Raw genomic sequence first — 21,807 nt, 5'->3', positions numbered from 1 at the left:
CTTGTTAGGAGACTGGAAGGCCCTGGTGAGGGATGCATTGGGAGGGAAGGTGTGGAATGATTTTCTCCCTACTTAATGAAGGCCATACTTTAAAGATGCCAGCCTGTCGTTTGATAAAAAAAAAACTAATTTGGAGACCTAGTAGTCAGGTAGAGAGGAGAGACAATGCTCTGAGGGCTGAGCCGGTGAGAAATGTGACACACACAGCCTTCCATTGACCTATGAGAGCTTCCCCCATAACCTAGAATGCCAGGAGCAGGTGCTCCAAGCTTGCTATCTACTATCATGGGGATCCCCTAATTCTGCCACAAAGCTGGTGGTCTCACACTAGTGTGAGTGTGACCTGAATTCAGCATGGCAGTGGGGTGGAGCAGTTTGGGGTAGGGGAAGCAGAGCAAGGTTCATAGAGAGGCAGAGACAATCACAGTCTGCCAACTCTTCTTCCTTCTCTTCTTTCCTTCCTTCTTAACAAAGGGATTTCCTTTGTTCCCTGCCAAAGGGAATTTGTTTGGGATAGAGAAGATATGGATTCATGTTTTGCAAGAGACCAACCTCAGGAATGATTCTCTTCCCTTTGAGAAGTCAGGGCTCTTGTTTTTCATCTTCTTTATCATCAATAACAATCATTAGAAGACATTACCATTTCTTGAGGAACTTCTATGTGTCAGGGGATACTATACACATTATTTCTAGTCTTCCCAGCAACTGTCAAGGTAAACATAACTTATGCCCACTTTACAGAGGTGCAATTTGGGGCTTAGCTTCAGGAGCTTGTCCAGTAAGAGACAGGTTTGGGGTTGGAACTAAGGCCAGATCATTTGATTTCTGGCTCTGATGTCACCAATGACCGAACACTTGGGAGCTCCAGGCTCCTAAGACTTGCCAACAGGTGCATCCAAATGTTAAACACAGAATTGAACCTGCCCTGGAGTAGAAGTGGAGAAGGCTCTAGCCCTAGTTCTGCAACTCTCCTGCTTTCAGCGTATGTGATGTGTGAGTTCCCCTCTCTAGGCCTACTTCTCTATCTGTAAAATGGGCAAGTTGGACTAAATGTCTCCAAAGGCCAGCTCAATCCAGTCTAACCTGAGAGCACTCATGGGAGCTTCTTGTTTGACTGTGCTGGAAGGCTACAAAAGTGGACAAGACAGGCTTCCATATTCTAGCTGAGCTGGATGCATGCTTTAATAGTTATAAACCAAGGGCAACAAATCTTGGAGAGTGAAGCATTTCATTTATACTTAGCTAATTGCAAATGTGTGTGGCAAGGGAGATAAGATAGGCTTCTTGGAGGAGAGAAATTCTCCTTCCCCTTCTCTGGCCATATGGTTCCAATAGGCACTGCCATCTACTTATTCACCCAACCTCTCTATTCACAATAATTGGTTAAAGAGTAGGCACCCGGCTCAAGGTGGGCCGGTCACAGTACCTGGCCCCGCACACATGGATAACTGGTCTAGGGATGAGCACCTACTCCTGTTGGACCAATCTAAGTCTTTCCCTTAAGGAAGGCTTAAAGTTCTGTCAAGACTAGAAGCAGAAAGCCTCCGTCTCACTAGTGGAGCAGCTGAGAGTTGTTGAGTGCTGAGAGTTGCTGCAGCCACGTGTCCAGCCTTGAGGGGAAAAGCTCACACACAGAGAATGAAAGACAAGGACTGAGGAAAAAGAGTCCTAGCAACATCCAAGTCCCTGATCCTGTCATTTCAATTCTCTGAGCCTGGTTGTCCAGCCTTCCCATCAGTTCTGGGAGCTCCCCAATACCCTTTTAATAAATTCCTTTTCTGTTTCTGTTAGCCTGAGCTTTTTAGGGTTTTTTTTTTTTTTTTTTTTTTTTCACTTTGCAACTGAGAACCCTGGCTATACCCTGGGGCTCTGGGGCAATGCTAGTGGGGCTACTCCTCACCCCAGTCAGGGAGGGGCCAAAAGAGGGTTTATTCTCAAGCAGGTGGACAGGAAGGAGGGTGTGTCATTCCAGTTGGGAAGTGCATTAGCTTGGGAAGCAGGAATCCCTCCCTGTCACTGAACCTTAGGCAAATCTCTGTACCTTTCTGAGCCTCAGTTTCCTATCTGTTTCCTTATCACCTGGAATAGAATGGTGATTCTCAAAGCCGTGCTCTGCAACACCCTGTGGAGGGACCACTGTTTGAGGGTGGTTTGTGGCTGGGGTGGGGAAGCCTAGTAGGCAGGACTCTAGGTTCCCCTCCCTCACTTCAAACAAAGCCACTCCTCTCCCCCATCCGATTATACATTACCTTTCTGTGAAAGGTCTGCCTTAAAAGAGGTCTCTGTAGCTTAACAGGTTTAAAACCCCTGGATGAGATGTCTTTGGGGACATTTTCTTTTCTAATAGTTCATGAGTTTATGGGTTATAGGAGAAAGAATAACTTTCACACTGATGATAAAACCATTCTGAGTGTTTTGCTCTATGTCAGGCACTGAATGCTAAGTGCTCTACATACATTTGTCTTATTTTAAAAAGTCCTGGGGCTTCCCTGGTGGTGCAGTGGTTAAGAATCTGCCTGCCAATACAGGGGACATGGGTTTGAGCCCTGGTCTGGGAATATCCCACATGCTGCAGAGCAACTAAGCCCGTGCACCACAACTACTGAGCCTACAAGCCACAACTACTGAAGCCCACGTGCCTAGAGCCCGTGCTCTGCTACAAGAGAAGCCACTGCAATGAGAAGCCCGCACACTGCAATGAAGAGTAGCCCCCTCCTGCCACAACTAGAGAAAGCCCACGCATAGCAACAAAGACCCAACACAGCCAAAAATAAATAAAATAAATTAAAAAAAATCTTTACTGTTAATTAATAAACAAACAAATAAATAAAAAGCCCTTAGGACTTCCCTGATGGTCCAGTGGTTAAGACTCCACGCTCCCAATGCAGGGCGCCCAGGTTTGATCACTGGTCGGGGAACTAGATCCCGCATGCTGCAACTAAAGACCCTGCACGCCGCAACGAAGATCCCACGTGCCACAACTAAGACCCGGTGCAGCCATATAAATAAATAAACAAGTAAAATATTTAAAAAATAAATTAAAAAATCCTACAGCAACCCTGTGATGTGGGCTCAGATAAGACCCTGGGACTTATTGGTGCAGCCACTATGGAAAACAGTATGGAGGTTCCTCAAAAAACTAAAAATAAAGTTGCCATACGGTCCAGCAATCTCACTCCAGGGCATATATCCAGACAAAACTATAGTTTGAAAAGATACATGCACCCCTGTGTTCATAGCAGCACTATTCACAATAGCCAAGGCATGGAAACAAACTAAATGTCCATTGACAGATGAATGGATAAAGAAGATGTGGGATACACACACACACACACACACACACACACACACACACACACACACACACACACACATATAATGGAATGTTACTCAACCATAAAAAAGAATGAAATAATGCCATTTGCAGCAACATGGATGGACCTAGAGATTATCATACTAAGTGAAGTCATAAAGAGAAAGACAAATACCATATGATATCATTTATATATAGAATCTAAAATATGACATAAATGAACATATCTATGAAACAGACTCACAGATATAGAGAACAGACTTGTGGTTGCCAAGGGGGAGAGGAGTGGGAGAGGGAAAGATTGGGAGTTTGGGACTAGCAGTTGCAAACTATTATATATAGGATGGATAAACAAGGTCCTACTGTATAGCACAGGGAAATATATTCAATATTCTGTGACAGACCATAATGGAAAAGAATATGAAAAAGAATAAATATGTATAACTGAATCACTTTGCTGTATAGCAGAAATTAACACAACATTGTAAATCAACTATATTTCAATAAAATTAAAAAAAATTAAATCTGGGGAAATAAAAAAGAACCTGGGACTTGAAAGGTGAAGTAACTTGCTCAAGAGCACACAGTGTTGTTAAGCAGTGAACAGGAGTTTGGATCCAAACTGATTAGAAGGCATGAACTGGCAGCCCACAGGCCAAACCCAGCCTTAAGATGTGTGTCTTTTGGCCAGCACAGTGTTTTTTTTCTTTTTAAAATTTGAATTAGTTTCCAGCATTTAAAAACAAGAAGATTTTTGTATAAGAATTTGAATTTAGAGCTTATTTTTCTTCTCAGACCTGGCAACTGCCCACACTGGGAGCCCATACTCTCACATGAGTAGTAGGTGCCTTGTTTAGAAGGAGCATGAACTCCCAGCTTGCTGCAGACCCCGTGACTCCCTACTATCTTATACCTGACCCACTTTGCTCATTTATGGTACTTACTTGGCTCTGTTGGTATCTGATTTTGCAATCCCTGTTCTAATGACAAGTCTGTATCTTCCTTAATGAATTCTTCCTTCTTACATCCCTCCATCTCCATCTGCTCCTTCTTCAGATCCTGCTGATTCTCCCCATCACCTCTCTGTTGTCTGCTCCCTCCTCTTCATTCACCTGCTTTCCTCATCTCCTTTTTTCTTTGCCTCCAGTGAAGACACCTGTTGGGTCCCTCTACTCTTCTCTCCCCTGAATCCATCTTCTTAATCCTAATCTGGGTAGCTCTACAAATATCATTGTCAAATCTCTGAAAAAGGATTTGCCCATTCAGGGTGAGCTCAGAAGGCAGAATTAATTCCAGTGGTGGACAGAGGAGGTCACTGATAGCATGTGTTGGGGCTCAGATGGCCCTGGGTTCAAATCCTTGCTCCTTCACCTACCATTTGTGAGATATTGGCCTGTTACATTTCCTCATCCATGAAATGCGGACAAAAACAGATCCTAGAGTTGAACCAGATTGCTTTTAAAGGTTCTTCCAACCTTGACACTTTATCATTTCAAAGCAACTTCTGCTCAGAACCTTTCAATGATTCCCACCATCTACGAAGTTGAGTGGAGAAACCAGTTCCTCCAGATACTAGTTCTACCCTACCTTTTATATCTCATCTTTCTCAACTCAACTCATACCTTGCACTGCAGAAACACTTAGCTCTTACATTCCTGCCTTCATATTTGCTATTCCCTCTGTCTGGAATCCCCTCCAGCATTCTGTAAACAAATACCTCATAAAAATGTGAGGCATTAATACCTCCACCTGTTGAACCCTACTCATCTGTTTTTGTTAGGAGGTCTCTTTTTACTGTAAATTACACACACACACAAAATCCCAACTCAAAATACTCAAACTCTAAAGAGGTATTGGTCCATAGAAAAGTCCAGAGGTGGGTCAAGCTTCAGGTATGGCTTTATCAGGTCTCTGGCTCATTTTTTCTGCAATATTTTCTCAGTCCTACCCTCCTCTATGTGATGGCTTTGTTCTCTAGCTGACTTCCCTCATGGTGGCTGTGATGGTTAATTTTATGTGTTAACTTGATGGGCTTTAGCCCAGATAGCTGGTAAAACATTTCTGGCTGTGTCTTTGAGGGTGTTTCTGGAAGAGATTAGCATCTGAATTGGTAGACTAAGTAAAGAAAAGCAATGTGGCTGGGCATCATCCAATCTGGTGAAGCCTGAATAGAACAAAAGACGGAAGGGTGAATTCACTCCTTTGCTTGAGCTGAGACATCCACTTTCTCTTGCCCAGGACATTGGACAGCAGTGCTCCTGGTTCTTGGGCTTTTGGACCTGGACTGAATTATACTATCGGCTTTCCTCATTCTCTAGCTTGCAGACGGTAGATCATGGAACTTCTCAAGCCCACACAACTGTTAACCAATTCCTGTAATAAATCTCTTCTATATATCTAAATATATATTATTGGTTCTGTTTCTTTGGAGAACCCTGACTAATATGGTGGCTAAGGAAAAATTCTGCCGCAACTCTAGGCACCAGACCCTATACTACACTGCTCAGAAGGCAAAAGGATGTCTCATCCTCATTCTTTGCCTTTATTGGACCAATAGTGGTAGATCTTTAATAATTAGAAGGTAGGACAGTATAGTGATTCAGCATGCAGGTTCTAAAGTTGGACCCCACCACTTATTAACTGTGTGACCTTGGGAAAGTTAATCTCCGTGCCAGAGCTTCTGTACAATAGGGATTATAATAGTACCTACCTCATAGGGCTGCTGTGGGAATCAGCTTGAAAAGCGCTTAGCAGATTGCCTGGCAACTAGTAAATGCTCCACGTTAGCTAGTGTTGCCAGCACATTTCCTCAGAAACATCTCCCTTTACACTCTAATCTTCAGAGATTCTTCTGGACGATGCAGAGTATTCCTAGCATTTCTTTGTTGAATTCATAGCCATTCATTCAACAAATATTAAATGAGGACCCACTGTTTTGGGTACTGAGGAATGAGCAAAACAGACAAAATCCTATCTTTGTGGTGATCACACTGTAGTGGAAGGTAGGGATGGGAGAGAGACAATAAACATGTAATATTTCAGGTGGCGATAAGTGCTATGGAGAAAAATTCAACAAGAAAGTGTGTGAGGAAGTGCAGAGGAGTGGAGCATTGCTATTTTAAATGTGGGTCACTTCCTCAGAGAGGCCTGAGGAAGTGACATTTGAGCAGAGACCTGAAGGAGGAGTGAGCCATGCCAATACCTGGGAGGAAAGCATTTGAGGCAGACACAAGAGCAAATGCAAAGGCCCTAAGGTTAGCCGTATGCTTGGCATGTCAGAAGAACAGGAGGGAGGCCAATGTGGCTGGAGTAGAGTGAGAGGCGGTGAGAGCAATACAAGAGGGGATAAGAAGAGTAGGAGGCAGGTCACACAGGACCTTATAGGGCATGAACATAATCCTGTGTCAGCAGGATGCCAGCAGGGAAGATGATGTCACCTGCACAGGGAAGTTTTATAACTGAGGCCATGAACAGGAAGGGATGAGTGCTTCAACTTTCCTGGTGGGGTGGGGGGGGCTGACGGGAGGTCAGAGAAGGCCTCTCAGAGGAGGTGGTTCTTGAGCTGAGTGTTGAAGGATGAACAGGAGGCATCTAGGCAGAAGGGAAGGAGCAATCCAAGTGCCTTGTCAGAGGGTGCTGAGAGATTGTGGTGTATTCAAGCAAACATGGTAAGGCTGGTACACAGAGAGGGACGTGAGGAGCCAAGGAGTGGCCAGAAACAGAGCAGAGGAGGTTGGGAGGGGCCAGATTCATTTTTTTTTTAATAGATTTATTTATTTATTTATTTATTTATTTATGGCTGCGTTGGGTCTTTGTTGCGGCCCACGGGCTTTCTCTAGTTGCAGTGAGCGGGGTCTGCTCTTCGTTGCGGTGCACGGGCTTCTCATTGCGGTGGCCTCTCTTGTTGCGAAGCACGAGCTCTAGGCGCCCGGGCTTCAATAGTTGTGGCGTGTGGGCTCAGTAGGTATGGCTCATGGGCTCTAGAGCGCAGGCTAAGTAGTTGTGGCACACGGGCTTAGTTGCTCCGCGGCATGTGGGATCTTCCCGGACCAGGGCTCGAACCCATGTCCCTTGCATTGGCAGGCGGATTCTTAACCACTGCGCCACCAGGGAAGCCCGGGGCCAGATTCATTAATTGGTTGACTGACTCATTCATCCACTCAAATTTTTATTGAACACTAAGTCTGGTTACACAGTGCCGTACACAACAGTCAAAGATTCCTGGTCTCATAGAACTTACCTTCTAGTGAGGAACATGGGCAAAAACACATAAACAGATCAGTAAATGACAAGACTAAGAAATGCCATGAAGGAAATGAACAAGAGGTCAAACCAGAGAACATCTTTAAGCTGGGTGTTCAGGGAAGGCCTTTCTGAGGAGGTGATATTTAAGCAGAGACCTGAGGCGTTAGAACAGGTGGGGGAAGAACGTTCCTGGCCTTGGTCTCTGTTGTCACCATCTCTCTAGTTTGATTTTTCTTCCTTTTGAAGCAGCGACAGGTCATCAAACAACACAAGTGCAGCTATAACTGCTGGTCTGGCAGAGCCAGGCAGGATTCTTTTCAAACTCTGCTTCGTGCTCAGGAATCCAGTCTCTTAGGCAGGTTCTGGGGGAAGTGCTGTGAAAAATACAATCACAGAATCACAGGTCGGACGATGCATGGAGAATTTGTCTTCCTAGAGTTCAGGGAAGTCTACAGCTGAGGACTGAAGGGCTTACCATCCTCGTGTGCTCCGGCTGTTCCGTGGAGGCTGGAACACTGATTTAGGTGAGAGTTCTCGACAGGAGAACTCTATTCAGTAGTGAGGACAAACATCCAGATCCAGATCAAATTATAAAACATTTCTCGCACCCCAAAAGGGTAAAGCTGCTTGAATTTAACCTTTTTCTTTTAGGTGAAAGTGGCACCTCCTCCCCTGACCCGCCCTCACGGAGGCGTCTCCGCCCACTCCCAAAAGGCAGCGTGGATCTTCGCCTTCTCTACTCACCAGGTTCCCTTCAAAGGGAAAGGCCCTGGCGCTCCGTCCCACTTTTTCTCTTCCGCATCCCTCGGGCACCGCCCACCGCCAACTAGTTTGGGCCCCATCTCCAGGCCCCGCCCACCTGCAGCCCCCTCCCGAACCCCATCGCCCTTTGGGTCACGCCTCCTTCCGGCTCCTCCCCAGAGTGGCCACCTTTGGGCCCCCTCCTCCCGGCTCAGCTTCCGGGCCCGCCTCCTTCTGTCCCGCTTCAGTCTTTCCTCCATTTGGGGCTTCTCTTCAGCCCCGCCTCCAACACGCCCCGTTAAGGGCCCCTCCTCCCCCAACCTCGCCCGGGCCTCCCTCCACCCTTGACTCCTCCTCTGGGCAGGCCTCCCTTTAGCCCCGCCCACACCCCCTCTTTTCAAGCCCGGCTCTGCGAGGCCGCCAATGTCTTCCATACTTGTCTCGCGCGCCTCTCTTCACTGCATCATCACTCTCTCAGACCCACCCCTCCTTACGCTCGGTTCCAGTGTAAACCAGTCTCTCTTGCCGCCCTAGCCCCGCCTCCTCAGGGTCCCACCTCAGTCCTTCCTCCCTGTCAGGCCCCTCCCCGACCCCTCCTTCCTCTTCTCCCCGCCGTAGCTCTGGACCTTTCCAAAGCTAGGTTGAGGGGGTAGGAAGAGCCCCTGCGCCTCGGGGGCCGGGCTGTGTCACGGCGGGGCTGCGGACTCCTCGCGCTTGAGTCGCCAGGCCCGTCTCTGGAGACAGAGGCGGGGGCAGGGGGTGGCGGGGCCAGGGCCGGAGTGGCGGGCGGGGCCGAGTTGAGGGAAGCCGCTCCGGACACCCCCACCCCGGCACGCCTCAGTGGTGCCGGCCAAAGGAAGGACTGGCGACTGCGGGGCTCGCGCCGCTGTCAGTGCGGCGGGGTGCGCGAGCAGCTCGGCGCAGGGTGGGCAGAGCAGAGAGAAGCTGAGGGGGCGGTAGCGGCGGCAGCGACTCCCGCGCGTGTATTCAGTTCCTCACGCTGCGGCCGGGGCCGCCTTCTTCCTCCCTCCCTCGCTCCCTCCCTTCCGCCCCCGAGTGCGGCGGCACCGCCTCCTTCCGCGCCGCGCGGCTTCCTCCAGACCTCTCAGGGCGGGTGAGTGGGGGCCGCGGGCGTCTCCTTAAAGGTGTGGGGAGGGGGTGCTCCTTGTTCCTTTTCGGTCACCCACTTCTTCGCGCCGGTCGCTGCCTATTTTTAGAAACTCTTTTTTTCGGCCGTTCGGGGGAGTCCCGGGAGCCGGAGTAACTCCCGGCACCCTGCCCCCGCACCTTCTCTCCACCCGGGCCTGCCGCCCTGGGTCCCGGCAGCCCTGGCGTTCCTTGCCCGCCTCCTCCCCGCGGGTCGGACCTGGGCCGGGAGTTGGCGGGGTGGGCCCGCGCCCGCTCGGAAGTTGGAGTCTTTTGTGTTCGCGCCCCGCCCCGCCCGGCGAGGGGAGGAGGGGGGAGCGGAGGCCGCGCTGGGGAGGCCTCGGGCGGGCCGGGTCCCGGCTCTGGCCTCGGCCCCGGGTTTCTTCCGGCTCTCCCTCTCGGGCTGGGTCTGCGGGTTCCCGGAGGCGATCAAAACTGGTCCCGCCTCGCTCCCTACTGGCCTGAGCGCTTCCTCGGCCCCCCTTTCCCGGTCCTGGGCTTGTTGCACACCTTGGGCTCATAGAGGAACAACAGCAGGCCCTCGAGCTGGGGCCGTGTTCCGCGCTTCACGCAGCCTTTTCGCCGCCGAGCCTCAGTTTGCCTTTCAGTGAACAGGGAGAAAGAATGTAGCCTCGCAGGGTGTTTGTGGATTCAGGGAGGAAACTAATGTGTGCGAGAAGTGTTTAATACCAACAGGTAACATTTAATGGACTTGACTCAGGAACTTCGCAAGCCTTATTTCATAGAATGCTCACGACGGCCTTCTGAGGTTATCCCCATTTACAAAAGCAGCAATCAAGGCGCAGAGAGGTTAAGTAATGTGTTCTAAATCACAGGTAGGAGCCACAGAAGTGTGAAGCCGTGGTGCTGGTACCTGTTATTTATTTCTTAGTGTGAACTTGTGTAATCTCTTAGTGCAGAACCGATTTTGAGTCACATCGTTAGTTGGGATACCTAACTAACTCCGTTCTCCCTGATTCCTTGCCCGTTAGAAGCTGATGGATGCAGAGGACTCCAGATCTCAAGCACAACTGAAGTTCCCTGGGGTTTTGGCTCAGGGAAGGTGTAAGTCATTTAAAGCAGTGAGGTTCATCCGTTTTTTGTTTTTTGTGGCTTGTTCCTCCCACCAAACCTTGCTTGTTCTCTATAGGGTTTAGATTTATAGCTCCTGGTTGGGGGAGGGGGAGCAGAAAGTGGTTCAAGTCAATTGCTTCAACTCCCTGCCTTCAAATAGAGATTTATTTCTCTTATTTTCAGATAAGGCCCAGAGGGGTAAAAGTGAACTAAAATTAACTTTGGTAAGTGTTCTAGTTTTCCAGTGTGTTTGATCCCTGGTGTCTAAAGATCAGGCAGGGGAGTTCCTAGGCCAGCTCTTGCCATGTCTCCTGATGTGTGCTTTAGTTCTTTGGAGTCTGGAGGTCTGCTGTACTCTCCCCTTTCCAAGATTCTGGATTTAAAAGTAGTGGTATGTAGGACCTGGAAGGGGTCTTATCTGGTCTAACTTTTTTTTATCTGCCTTTTCCCTCTTTCCTGTTAACTGAATCTTGGAAGGGGGAAGTAAGTTGTCTAAATTCACAGACTGCTTTAGTGACAGAATCACAACTGGAATTCCAGTCTTCTGACTTCCAGTGCAGTAATATTTTTATTTCTACTGTACTCTGCCACCTTTTGAAAGGGCACTAAACTACTTATTCAGGTCTGAAGACCAAGAATCCCAAGTAGCTTGAAATCACAAAGAAGTTGTTTAGTCCCAGCATTAAAAGGAGGCCAGGTTTTGTGCACAGGAGTACCAGTTCTCATAAGTCACCACTGTTATTTTATAGTACTTTATTTATGGTTTATAGTTTTGTTTTATAACTGTTACCTGATTTCATTTCTCATCCAGTTCTGTGAGGGAGCTCTCAAAGTTTGGTTTATATCTCCTTTTTACAACTCTAATTGAGAATTAAGACATAGCAAGGTTAGGGCACTTGCCTTACTTAGATCACTGGATTAACAAGTGGTGAGTACAGGGCATCTCTCATGGACAAAGGATTTCATTTGATGTGGCATCATGAACTCAGTCACTCATTGTGGCTCTCTGAGCCTCAGTTTCCTTATCTGTAAACTATCACAGGGTTGGGTGGGGACTATGGAAAAATGGCTATGAAAGTGCATTGTAGTAGTAGGCTAACATTTATTAAGTACTTTCCATGTACCAGTCACTGGATTAAGGACTTTCTATGGAGTATCTCATTTAGTCCTCAGAGCTACTGTATGAATTAGGTATATTATTAAATTCCTTTTGCAGAAGAAGAAACAGGATTAGAGAGGTTACATGACTTGCTCAGGATCATGTAATTGATAACTGCAGACAATATAACTTTAAAGCTGGTATGCTTTTAATTTATTTTTTTGTAAAAATACATGTAAGATAAAATTTACTATTTTAACTATTTTTAAATGTACAGTTCTGTGGCGTTAAATATATTCACATCGTTGTGCAACCATCACTACCATCCGTGTCTAGAACTTTTTCATCTTCCTCAGCTGAAACTCTGTATAAATACTTCCTCTCCTCTCCCTCCTGGCAATCATCATTCTATTTTCTGTCCTTGTGAATTTGACTACTCTAGGTACTTCATGTAAATGGAATCATACAATATTTGTCCTTTTGTGACTGGCAAAGCTGGTACTCTTAGTGCCTCCCTTAAGCCCTAGGTGCTCTGAAAATGCAAAATGATTATTAGTTCTCATCTGCAGTAAGGTGTGGCATGCAGCTCCAGAGCAAGAACCTAGGCCTGGCTGTACCACTCTGGTTAAGCCTCCCCCCCCTCACCTTTGCCCCTTCTGTATCTTCCAAAGGGAACTCCTACTCTTGAAATAGAACTCAGAGGACTCCCCACCCTTGCTTTGTTTGCATCTTCCTTTCTGGCTGTCCTGGGTTTGGGCATATGGGACTGTAGTGATCAACAATAGCAGTGCTGTGACAGCAGCTTGGATCAGAACTACTCAGGATGATTAAATGGATTATCTTTATGAAATGCTCCCTCTTTGTGCCCTCCTCTTTCCATTAAGGCACACAAGAGCGATTAGCTTTTGGGTTCCTAGAGGGTATTTATGGCTCCTCATTGCTTGCAGGTAGTTAAGATGGGATTAAATGCTGCATTTAGTCTTTCAAAATTCCCTTTGTTTTGACTACTTCTGTGTCTTTGTGTGTTTTGGGTGGTGTGGTGGTGGGATGTGGTGTTTATGTTTGTGAAGTGTAGTTGGAATTTTGTCATGATGCCAGCAGGGGGTTGGGATGGGAGGTGTTCCAGAGATGGATAATAGGGCAACAAACACAGATCTGAGTATGTTGCACTTTCCTTAAAAATCTGATGGCCCAACATTGCCTACATATTAAAGTTTAAACCCCTGAGTGTGATAATAAGGTCAGAGTGTATTGAAATGTTTATTGGATAGAATCTTGTAGTTGAGGGACTTAAAATCATATAGACCAGCCAGCCACCCAGCCAACATTTGAATAGGCTACCTGTTGAGATTCTGTTTCATTGGGCACCACATTATTGGAAAATTTTCCATTTACAGAACAGTTATTAAACATCTGCTCCGCACTGTACTAAGCTTGGAAATTTGGGTGTCTCGGGGGAAGACAGGCAAGGAAACAGGCAGTGTGGGAAGTGTTGTGACAGGAACAAGCACCATGAGAACACGGAGGAATGGAACTAACCCAGCCTTGGAGGGTCAGGGTGGGGTGGTTCATTGGAGAAATTGGCTAGGCCTAGACCTCAGAGAAAAGACTAAGCTAGGAAAAGAGGAGATTTGGGGAGCTGAGGAGGAGACAGGTAAGACTGTTCTAGGCAGAAGGGAATAGCAAGTCTAGAGATGGTGGTGGTAATAGGTGAGACTTTTGGCCATTTACTATATCTACCAGATGCCATTTTAAGCATTTAATGTGTGTTAACTCATTTCTTTCCATAACCATCTTGAGGGGTACATACTGTTATAATTCCCATTCTGTAGGTGAGGAAGCAAACCCAGAGGGGTTAAGTAAGTTTCTTAAGATTTCTGGGTGGAGCATGAAGCATGAGATGGGTGATGTAGCAAAAGATGAGACTGGCAAGGTGGGCAGAGCAGAGGCCAAGTCATGAAAGGCCCTTATTGCCCAGGTTGAAGAGTTTGGACTTCATTTTGGTGAGGGGACCATGATCCTGTATGCATTTTAGAAGGATATCAGTGGCTCTTTGGGGAGTGGATTGGAGGGCTAGAGCACCATGGGCAAAGAGACCAGTTAGGAGGCTTTTGCAGTAATGCAGGTAAGAGGTGATGGTGTTTCCAATGAAGGGTGTGTGTGTGTGTGTGTGTGTGTGTGTAGAAAAGAAGATGGAATTAAGTTGTGAGACACTATCAAAGATTGTTGGCGTGGAGGGTAAGGAAGAAATCAAGGAACACTTCTAGATTTCTACCTGGTGCAGTTGTATAGATGGGGATGCAGTTTATTGAGGTGAGGACACAGGAGAAGGTGGGGGGAAGATTTCTCATGCAGGGTCTTATTACATCTGCTTTCATTTACCTTCATCCAGTTATTGATCATAGTTCTCCAAGGGGAGGAGAGGGGAAACAGGGGTGAGGGAGAGTATGGCACAGCAAATTTGATAACTATCCCTGGCTAAACTGTTGTAGACACTAGTTTTGGAAAGGAGGAAATAATTAGAACCTAGACATTCCAGACCTTGCACAGCTCTGAAGACTGCTTATGTTAAAGTCAAGGAAAGCTTATGTTTTCTCCAGACAACATTCTTTGGCATTGCTCTCCCCATGTGCTAGTGTCCCTCTGTAATTCACCTCTGCTTACTCTGCTAGGCACTGAGAAAGCAAAGATGAATAAAACATAGCTTGAGAAGCTTGCATTCAAAAGGGCAGCAGATCTCAGCTTAGGTACTGTAGTGGAGGGGAGAGTGTGGGGTGGGACAGGATGGGGAGGGACTAAGAAGGATTCTTATTATGGGCAGGAGTCAGGAGACTCTGCTCTGTGTGCCAGTCTTTTCCTCAGGTGGCAAAAGTCTACACCTACTCAAAGGGCCAGGTTTATTCATTTGAATAATGATGAAAAATAATGACTAGATGACCCCCAGGGTCCCTTCTAGCAATAACATTTTATGATTCTAGATGATGATTCAGACAGTATATCTCTTGGAGAGGTATTTTCTTCCTTTCTTTTCCCTCCCGCTTCCTCTTCCTCCCCTTTCTTCCTTAGGCAGTAGTAGGGATGTCGGGGTGGAGATAGGGTTTTCACATGAGTGTCTGTTAAAAACCTAGTTTTATTCAGTTTTAGCTTTATGTATAAAATGTACAACTGGAGGAGAGATGGTGGCAGTAGTAATGTTAGCTTGCTGTCCTACAACTGACCCCTGGGTACTGTAAGGAAAGTTTCAGACCCATGATGGATGCAGCTCACAGACTCAGGACTAGAGAGAAAGGGGCAGTAGGATAAACTGGGAGGCTAGTCATGAGCCTGAGAATAGTTGGTCTGGTCCCTGCTACTAATAATTCAGTGTATGGGCTTGGCCAAGCCCCTTTCCTTCTCTGGCCCTGTTGCTTCATAAAATAATCAGGGGGCCAAAGGGTGAGCCCTGGGTACAGAAAAAGGATTGGAAGTTCCTCTCTAATGAGGAATAATTATTGAATAACTAGAGACAGGCATCTGCCCAAGTATTGCTAGTTATGTCTTCTGGCTGTTTCTACAGCCCTTCTTTTTTCCTCAGTCTTTCTGTCACTTCATAATGGCCTCCATATGAATAAATCTGCTGTGCCTCCTGGGAGGAGGGGAGGAAGGTTGGGATATTATCTCTGGGTTCTGGTCTACATCCCCAACGAGCCGTTCAGGCTGCCTACTGCCCCCTGCTCTCCATGCTGGGGTAGGGGTCGGGAGTTTTTGGTTGAATACTCAGGTTTTCTTAGGCTCAGACATATGTATTTGGAGTGCTCCACTGACTAAAGTGCCAATCTGGCCATCCTCCCAACATTCCCAGTGCCGTTCCACTGGGGGGGAATAGCATTCAGTGGGCCTTTGATGCTTGCCAAACTCATGTTAATTGTAATTACCTATTACTCCCTGGGATCTCAGTCTTCCTGTCTGTAAAACAAGGGGGTTGGGCTGATGTCTGGTTTTATGGGAGTGGCTTGAGAATTCATTTCTGGAAGAAGAAGGGGCTTTGTTAGAGTATTGAGAGTATCTCACAGGGTTAAATTCTGGGTTCGCAGATACCTTTCAGTATATAAAGAGATGGATATTGCTTTTTAGAGTGGACAGATTGCTGAAAAATTGCTTGTGAGATGAATTTACCAAATTGTCTACTGAGTTCCATTATAAACGTGGAGCTGTTGTCCCATTGGACAAACTTGGAGTCCAAGACTAAAAAGTTATATTTAAATATGTAGCAAACTGTTTAAAATCATAGGATAAAAGGAAAAAAAAAAAACAACACTATAAGATTCCCAAACACCACTAGGACTGGAAAAACACTAGACCAGAAATTTGCATTTCCTTAGAGCTTTGGCTTTATGAGGTAGATACTCTGCTGTGGTTACCTGGCCCTTGAAATGCCATCTGTAGAGACTGAAGAGTTCTGTTTATTTGTCAAGGTAAGAATCATTGCCTTATTCCAAGTAAGTATTCTCATTTACAAGGTCAGATTTACAACCTGGTCAACCTATTGTTGGCCAGGTTTTCTTCATTCCAGAGGCATTTATCTGGTATTTAGCTATCTCCTGTTTGTTTGTTTTATTAAGGATTTCACTAAGCCTAGTTAACGTGTTTGCATGGTGTCTGTTGATCTGTTTGTCTAGTTTCCTTTGTAATTCTTTGTGCTAGTGAAAGCAAGCTGAGCAGTAGATTTAAAAGAATCATTTCCATAACTCATTATTTCTCTGGGTCTGGGTTTCCTTTCTGGAAGGTATGATCATGCTACACTGAGAAGTCAAATGTTGTTTGCTGCTTACACAGACCGTGTTAAGGCTTTGGGACTTTGTTCTTCCAGATAGTTGTAAGCTGACACTGAGGAATGGTGCTCTCAATATAATGATAGCTGTGCCTGAATCAGTTGAACACAAGAATAACTTTTCTTCATACCTTAAAGACTCACCCTAAATTGATTTTTCACACCAATTAAAGTTAACTAAAATTAGGGTGTTAGGTAGAGTTACCATGCTAAGTAGGTTACCTAGCTGCTGTAGTAAGGTTATGCTTGGAAGTCCAACTGCTTTCCATCCCTAAGTTCAACCATTTGTTCTAGGAATTTGGAGTACCTACTATGTGTTCTCCCTATGGAGAACATACAAACCAAACAATACATGATTCCTGCCCTCAGATTACATTCAGTCTGGAGAGAGAGACAGATAAGTACAGCAGGTCCTAGCTTATTCTTACCCGTGCTTCCTTGGCCTGTATGTTTTGGTTGAGGGTTCAGACTGGAAATGGCAGAATTGATGGATGTATCACTAGGCAAGGAGACCTATTTGCGTATCTGACTTCCAGTGTTCCAATTTGGTTTTGGCCTTCCTTCCTTCTCTTCCTTTCTTCTGCCTGTTATCTAGATTTTCTTCTCTATTGCTGACGTGTCCAGCAGCCAGTGTGTAAAGTCAAGAACCTTAGGGTAGGGACAGCATTGTCCTTCAGGTTTGGGTGTCCAGACATCTGCCTAGTGCTTTCCCTATTCTTCTCACATCAGTTCTTTGGCTGGTTTCCAGAAAGGGTTGATATTGTCTAGCTTCTTATTTAGGAATGAAGAAAATTGTTTCATATTAAATTAAATTTTATACTCAGTTTTGAAATAAAATAGCTATTTTGCTTGCAAATGGAATTATTTAAGGTGTGGTTTCTGGCATTTTTTTGACTATGCTGCACAGCCTGTGGGATCTTAGTTCCCGAGCAGTTATTGAACCCAGGCCCTCAGCAGTGAGAGCATGGAGTCCTAGCCACTGGACCGCCAGGGTTTCCCATTTGGTCAGTTTTTGACTTACTAATTATGACTAAACTGTGGTTCTTGAAGCCCATTGCTGCTATCTCTGCCAGCCTTCTTTGAATGCTTTGCAGCATGGAGCCCTAGGAAATGGAGGGAACGTTGAGGTTACCCTGTCTTGAAGGGCTCTTCCTCTTCCCTTGTCCCTATTCTCAAAAAAAAAGTGTTATTTGGGATGCTGTGTTGTGCTCATGATTTCTTCCAACAATTTCGCATTGCCTGGGAGGTCTAGAAGAAGAGGAAATACGCCTGTGTTCGTCCTCAAAGGTTGGGGACAATATTGAGATCAATTTGGCCAAACTGTATGGAGCCCACTGAGTCCTCCCTTGGTGCTGTGAGGGATGAAAATGTGTAAAGCATACTCTTGTCTTCAGGGAACCTGTGGTCTCTTTGGGGAGACAAGGTAATCATGAAGTTGTAGCTGATAATAAGGCAGTTTGGTGTAGAGAGCTTGGTTTGGAAGACTAAGGTCTTACTCTTGTTCCCTGGAACTAATTTGGCCAGGAAAACTGGAATAAGTCATTTTCCCCTCTCTGAACCTCCATATTCTCATCTATAAAATGGGGTTAATAATCTGTATCTTGCCTTCCTCACAGTGTTATTGTGAAGAGCAAGTTAGATGTTACTAAAAGTGCATTATAAAACCAGATGATGCAATTTATATGTGAAGAATTCATGAGTCATTTGTTAGAGGTAATAGGTAAATAGCAGAGTTTTCTATAGAAGGGGAGATCTCTTTGGGCTGGGGTGATCAGGAAGAGTGGTCTGGACCAGTCTTGGGATTGGGAGAAAGAATGCTAGAAGCATTTAGACAGAGGCAATGATGGAGCAAAGGACTATAGGCAGAACTGTTAAGGGGCAGCAGTGAGTGTTTTAGGTTTAGTAGTTATTGACAAACAGTTTTCAGAAGCATACCAGATCAAACTCTCATCAGCTATGTATGAGAGAATTCCTTTTGCTCCATGTCCTTGTCAACAGTTAGCATTATCTTTTTATTTTATGTCATTCTTGTTGGAGTGTAGTTAGAGAAGTGAATTGTAAGAACCACGATAGGAACTCAGGTGGTACCATACAGGGGTAAAGTGATTGGTAAGTTCAGAGGAGGGAGAGATTGCTTCATTTGTGGGTGTGTGGTGCCTAGGGAACATCTATGGAGGACTGAGCATTTGAGCTGGGCCTTGTAGGATAAGGACAGTGACCATGTATTATCTAGGACCATCCCAATGTCTAATATTCTGTCTTGCTGTGCTTATAAATTATGAAACACCAATATTTTTATGTCTTGGCCAAATCTCACAGACTACCCAGAAGCAGCGCCCGGATATCTTTTCTCAGTTGCAGTGCTTCTCTCTCCTCCCACTTTGTTTCCAGAAAGTATGATCACAGGAGATTTAGGCTCCAGAGATGGAGAGAGGACATTCTGTGCAACGGGAACAACTTGAGCGGAAACACAGATGAGCAACTAGATCAAGCGGCATCCATATTCCAGCTAATGAGCAGAGTGGGGAGGACATGTCCCATAATTTGGGGGTTGGTGATACCTTCTCATAGTCTCCTGGAGCAGGTGGAAAAGGTAATAATGTACTCAAGCCAATTTGTATTTAAATTGATAGGATGAGAATGACCCCTTTGCCTATAATTACATCATTTCGGGGAAGAAATTAATCCAGCAAACAGTCATACTTGAAGTATGTCGAAAGAGAGTTTGTCTTCTCTTAAAATGGAGGGGGAGGAAGGGGAACGCCAGGACCTAAAGAACTTAGTCTCTCAGCACTCATCTATTACTTGTATATTTGCTTGGAAAAATTACCATTTCTTTGTCAGCTTTTATCCTGCCTGGTAGACCCTAGCTGGGTGTTTATTTTCTGTAGTTTTACCAAATCACTTTGAAGGCTGGTGTGAACACTGATCATGTCTTAGAGTCTTTCTTCTTTGTTCTGTCAGCAAATACTAGAAAATGTACCTTAAATTACCTGTTTTTGGGAAACAGGGTGGCCCTGCCTGCTCCCACAGAGGCATGTTAAACATTAGTCAGCTCCTGAACCTGTGTTAGGTCCTGGGGTATTTGTCAGGGGACATTGGGGGTGTTAGAGCTGCCAGTGGGGACATTGACCAGAGGGTATCTAGGCCTTCTGTCAAGGAGACTTGTCAAGTACTTGATTAAAAATCTGACCTGGGTTCTAGACCTAACTCTGCCATTTATATTAATAATAGCTGCCATGGGACTTCCCTGATGGCGCAGTGGTTAAGAATCCGCTTGCCAATGCAGGGGACACGGGTTCAAGCCCTGGTCCGGGAAAATCCCACATGCTGCGGAGCAACTAAGTCCATGTGCCACAACTACTGAGCCTACGCTCTAGAGCTCGCAAGCCACAACTACTGAGCCTGTGTGCCACAACTACTGAAGCCCATGTGCCTAGAGCCTGTGCTCTGCGACAAGAGAAGCCACCGCAGTGAGGAACCCCCGCTCATCACAACTAGAGGAAGCCTGCACGCAGCAACAAAGACCCAACGCAGCCAAGAAAAAAAAAGCTGCCATGACTTGGGTGCCCACTGTGTTGAGATAGCATATTGGTGCCTTGTGTTCATACTAATAGAGCTGATATTTACTGACGGTTACTATGTGCTGAGAGCCCTTTTGTGTGTGTGTGTGTGTAACCTTTATAATATAAATTTATATATAATCTTAAGGCATATCTTATATGTAAAATTAATGTATAAGACAGACATTTCATATAAAGTTTCAACATATTGTATATGTTGTGTATACATATACAATTGTATATATTGTATATAATTTGTATATATTGTATATATATTGTATATAATTTAAATATAATATACCTAAGTATATATTAAAAATCATTCTTACCTCAACCGTAAAAAGTAGGTTCTGTTGTTCCACATCATATAGGTAAGAAACTGAGATACCAGTAGGTTAAGAAATATGCCCATAGTCACACTGCTAGTAAATGGAGTTGCCAGGATTTAAACCTAACCAAATCTTCTTTTTTAATATGGAAAATTTCAAACATATACAAAGTAGACAGAATAGGTTAATGAAGCATGATGTACCCATCATTCAGCTTCAGTAGTTATCTATTCATGGTCAATCTTATTTCATTTATACCCTTACATACTTCTCATCCTGTGCTTTGAAACGTGGGTATGATATTTTGTCCTTAAGTATTTCACAATGTATTTTTTTTAATTTTTAAACTTTTTATTGTCGTAAAGTATATGTAATATAAAAGTTACCATTTTAGTTATATAGTTCAGTGGCATTCAGTATGTTCACATCATTGTGCAACCATCACCGCTCTAGATACTTCTTTTGTTAAAAAGCTTTCACAGTGTATTTTTTAAATTATTTATTTATTTATATTTTGGCTGTGTTGGGTCTTTGCTGCTGTGCAGCGAGCGGGGGCTTCTCTTCATTGTGGTGTGCGGACTTCTCATTGTGGTGGCTTCTCTTGTTGTGGAGCATGGGTTCTAGCATGTGGGCTTCAGTAGTTGTGGCATGCGGGCTTGGTACTTGTGGCTCGCAGGCTCTAGAGCGCAGGCACAGTAGTTGTGGTACACGGGCTCAGTTGCTCCGTAGCATGTGGGATCTTCCTGGACCAGGGCTCGAACCGTGTCCCCTGCATTGGCAGGCGGATTCTTAACCACTGCGCCACCAGGGAAGTCCCACAATATATTTCTGAAAGATGATTTTTTAAAACACAACCATTATCACATAATAAAATTTAACAATTCCTTAATACCATCAAAATCCAGATTGTGTTCGAATTTCCCATTGTCTTATAAATGGCACAATCTTATTTTTACAGTTTGACTTAGGATTTACATAAGGTCCATACATTGTAATTGGTTGTTATGTCTTTTAAGTCTTTTTTAATTATAAGCTCATCTTTTTCCCCTTTTATTTGTTGAAGGAGTTGGATTGTTTTTCCTGTAGAAATTTGCTCATTGCAGATCTGTGGTTTGTTTAATATGTTTCTCTGTCCTCTGTGTTTCCTGTAGATTTGTGGTTGTATCTAGAGGTCAGTATCTCTTAATCCTCATAGCAACCCTACAAAAATAGGTATTCTTATTTTGCAGACGAGAAAACAGACTGAGAAAGGTTGGGTAACTTGCCCAGGGCCTCACAGCAACCATGGATTTGAACAGACCTTCTTGCCTTCAAAACCTATGCTCTTTTCTTTTCACCGTTCATCCATTCTGTGAGCTTAAGCAAATCATTTTCAGTTCTCTGGGCCTTAGTTTCTTTGTGTGCATTGAGAGCTCTTACAGAAGTAGTGTTCTGTGTCCCTGTGACCATTTTAGTGCCCACCATTTGACGGCATGATACTAGATGCT

At 45.1% G+C, this 21,807-nt stretch overlaps 2 protein-coding genes across 17 annotated transcripts in view; one reads left to right on the top strand and one right to left on the bottom strand.

Moving 5' to 3' along the window:
- PXMP4 (peroxisomal membrane protein 4) overlaps positions 1–21,807 on the bottom strand; it is a 772,061-nt gene that overhangs the window by 237,929 nt on the left and 512,325 nt on the right. The window lies entirely within an intron of this gene.
- Positions 8,983–21,807, top strand: part of RALY (RALY heterogeneous nuclear ribonucleoprotein) — a 79,673-nt gene continuing 66,848 nt past the window's right edge. For 3 of the 16 annotated variants that reach the window (XM_049698932.1, XM_049698937.1, XM_033433502.2), the window contains exons 1-2: positions 9,430–10,281; positions 10,438–10,510. Coding sequence is in view for 1 of the 16 variants with exons in the window: in XM_033433509.2 (XP_033289400.1) it covers positions 18,707–19,021 (315 nt within the window). In the remaining 15 variants the exon portion in view is untranslated. The other 13 variants (XM_033433508.2, XM_033433505.2, XM_049698933.1 and 10 more) reach the window with 9 other exon arrangements.

The sequence above is a fragment of the Orcinus orca genome, chromosome 16 (genome assembly GCF_937001465.1).
Source record: "Orcinus orca chromosome 16, mOrcOrc1.1, whole genome shotgun sequence".
Lineage (NCBI taxonomy): Eukaryota > Metazoa > Chordata > Mammalia > Artiodactyla > Delphinidae > Orcinus > Orcinus orca.
The sequence above is the reverse complement of the archived record's forward strand: the minus strand, read 5'-3'. Positions and strand labels throughout refer to the sequence as shown.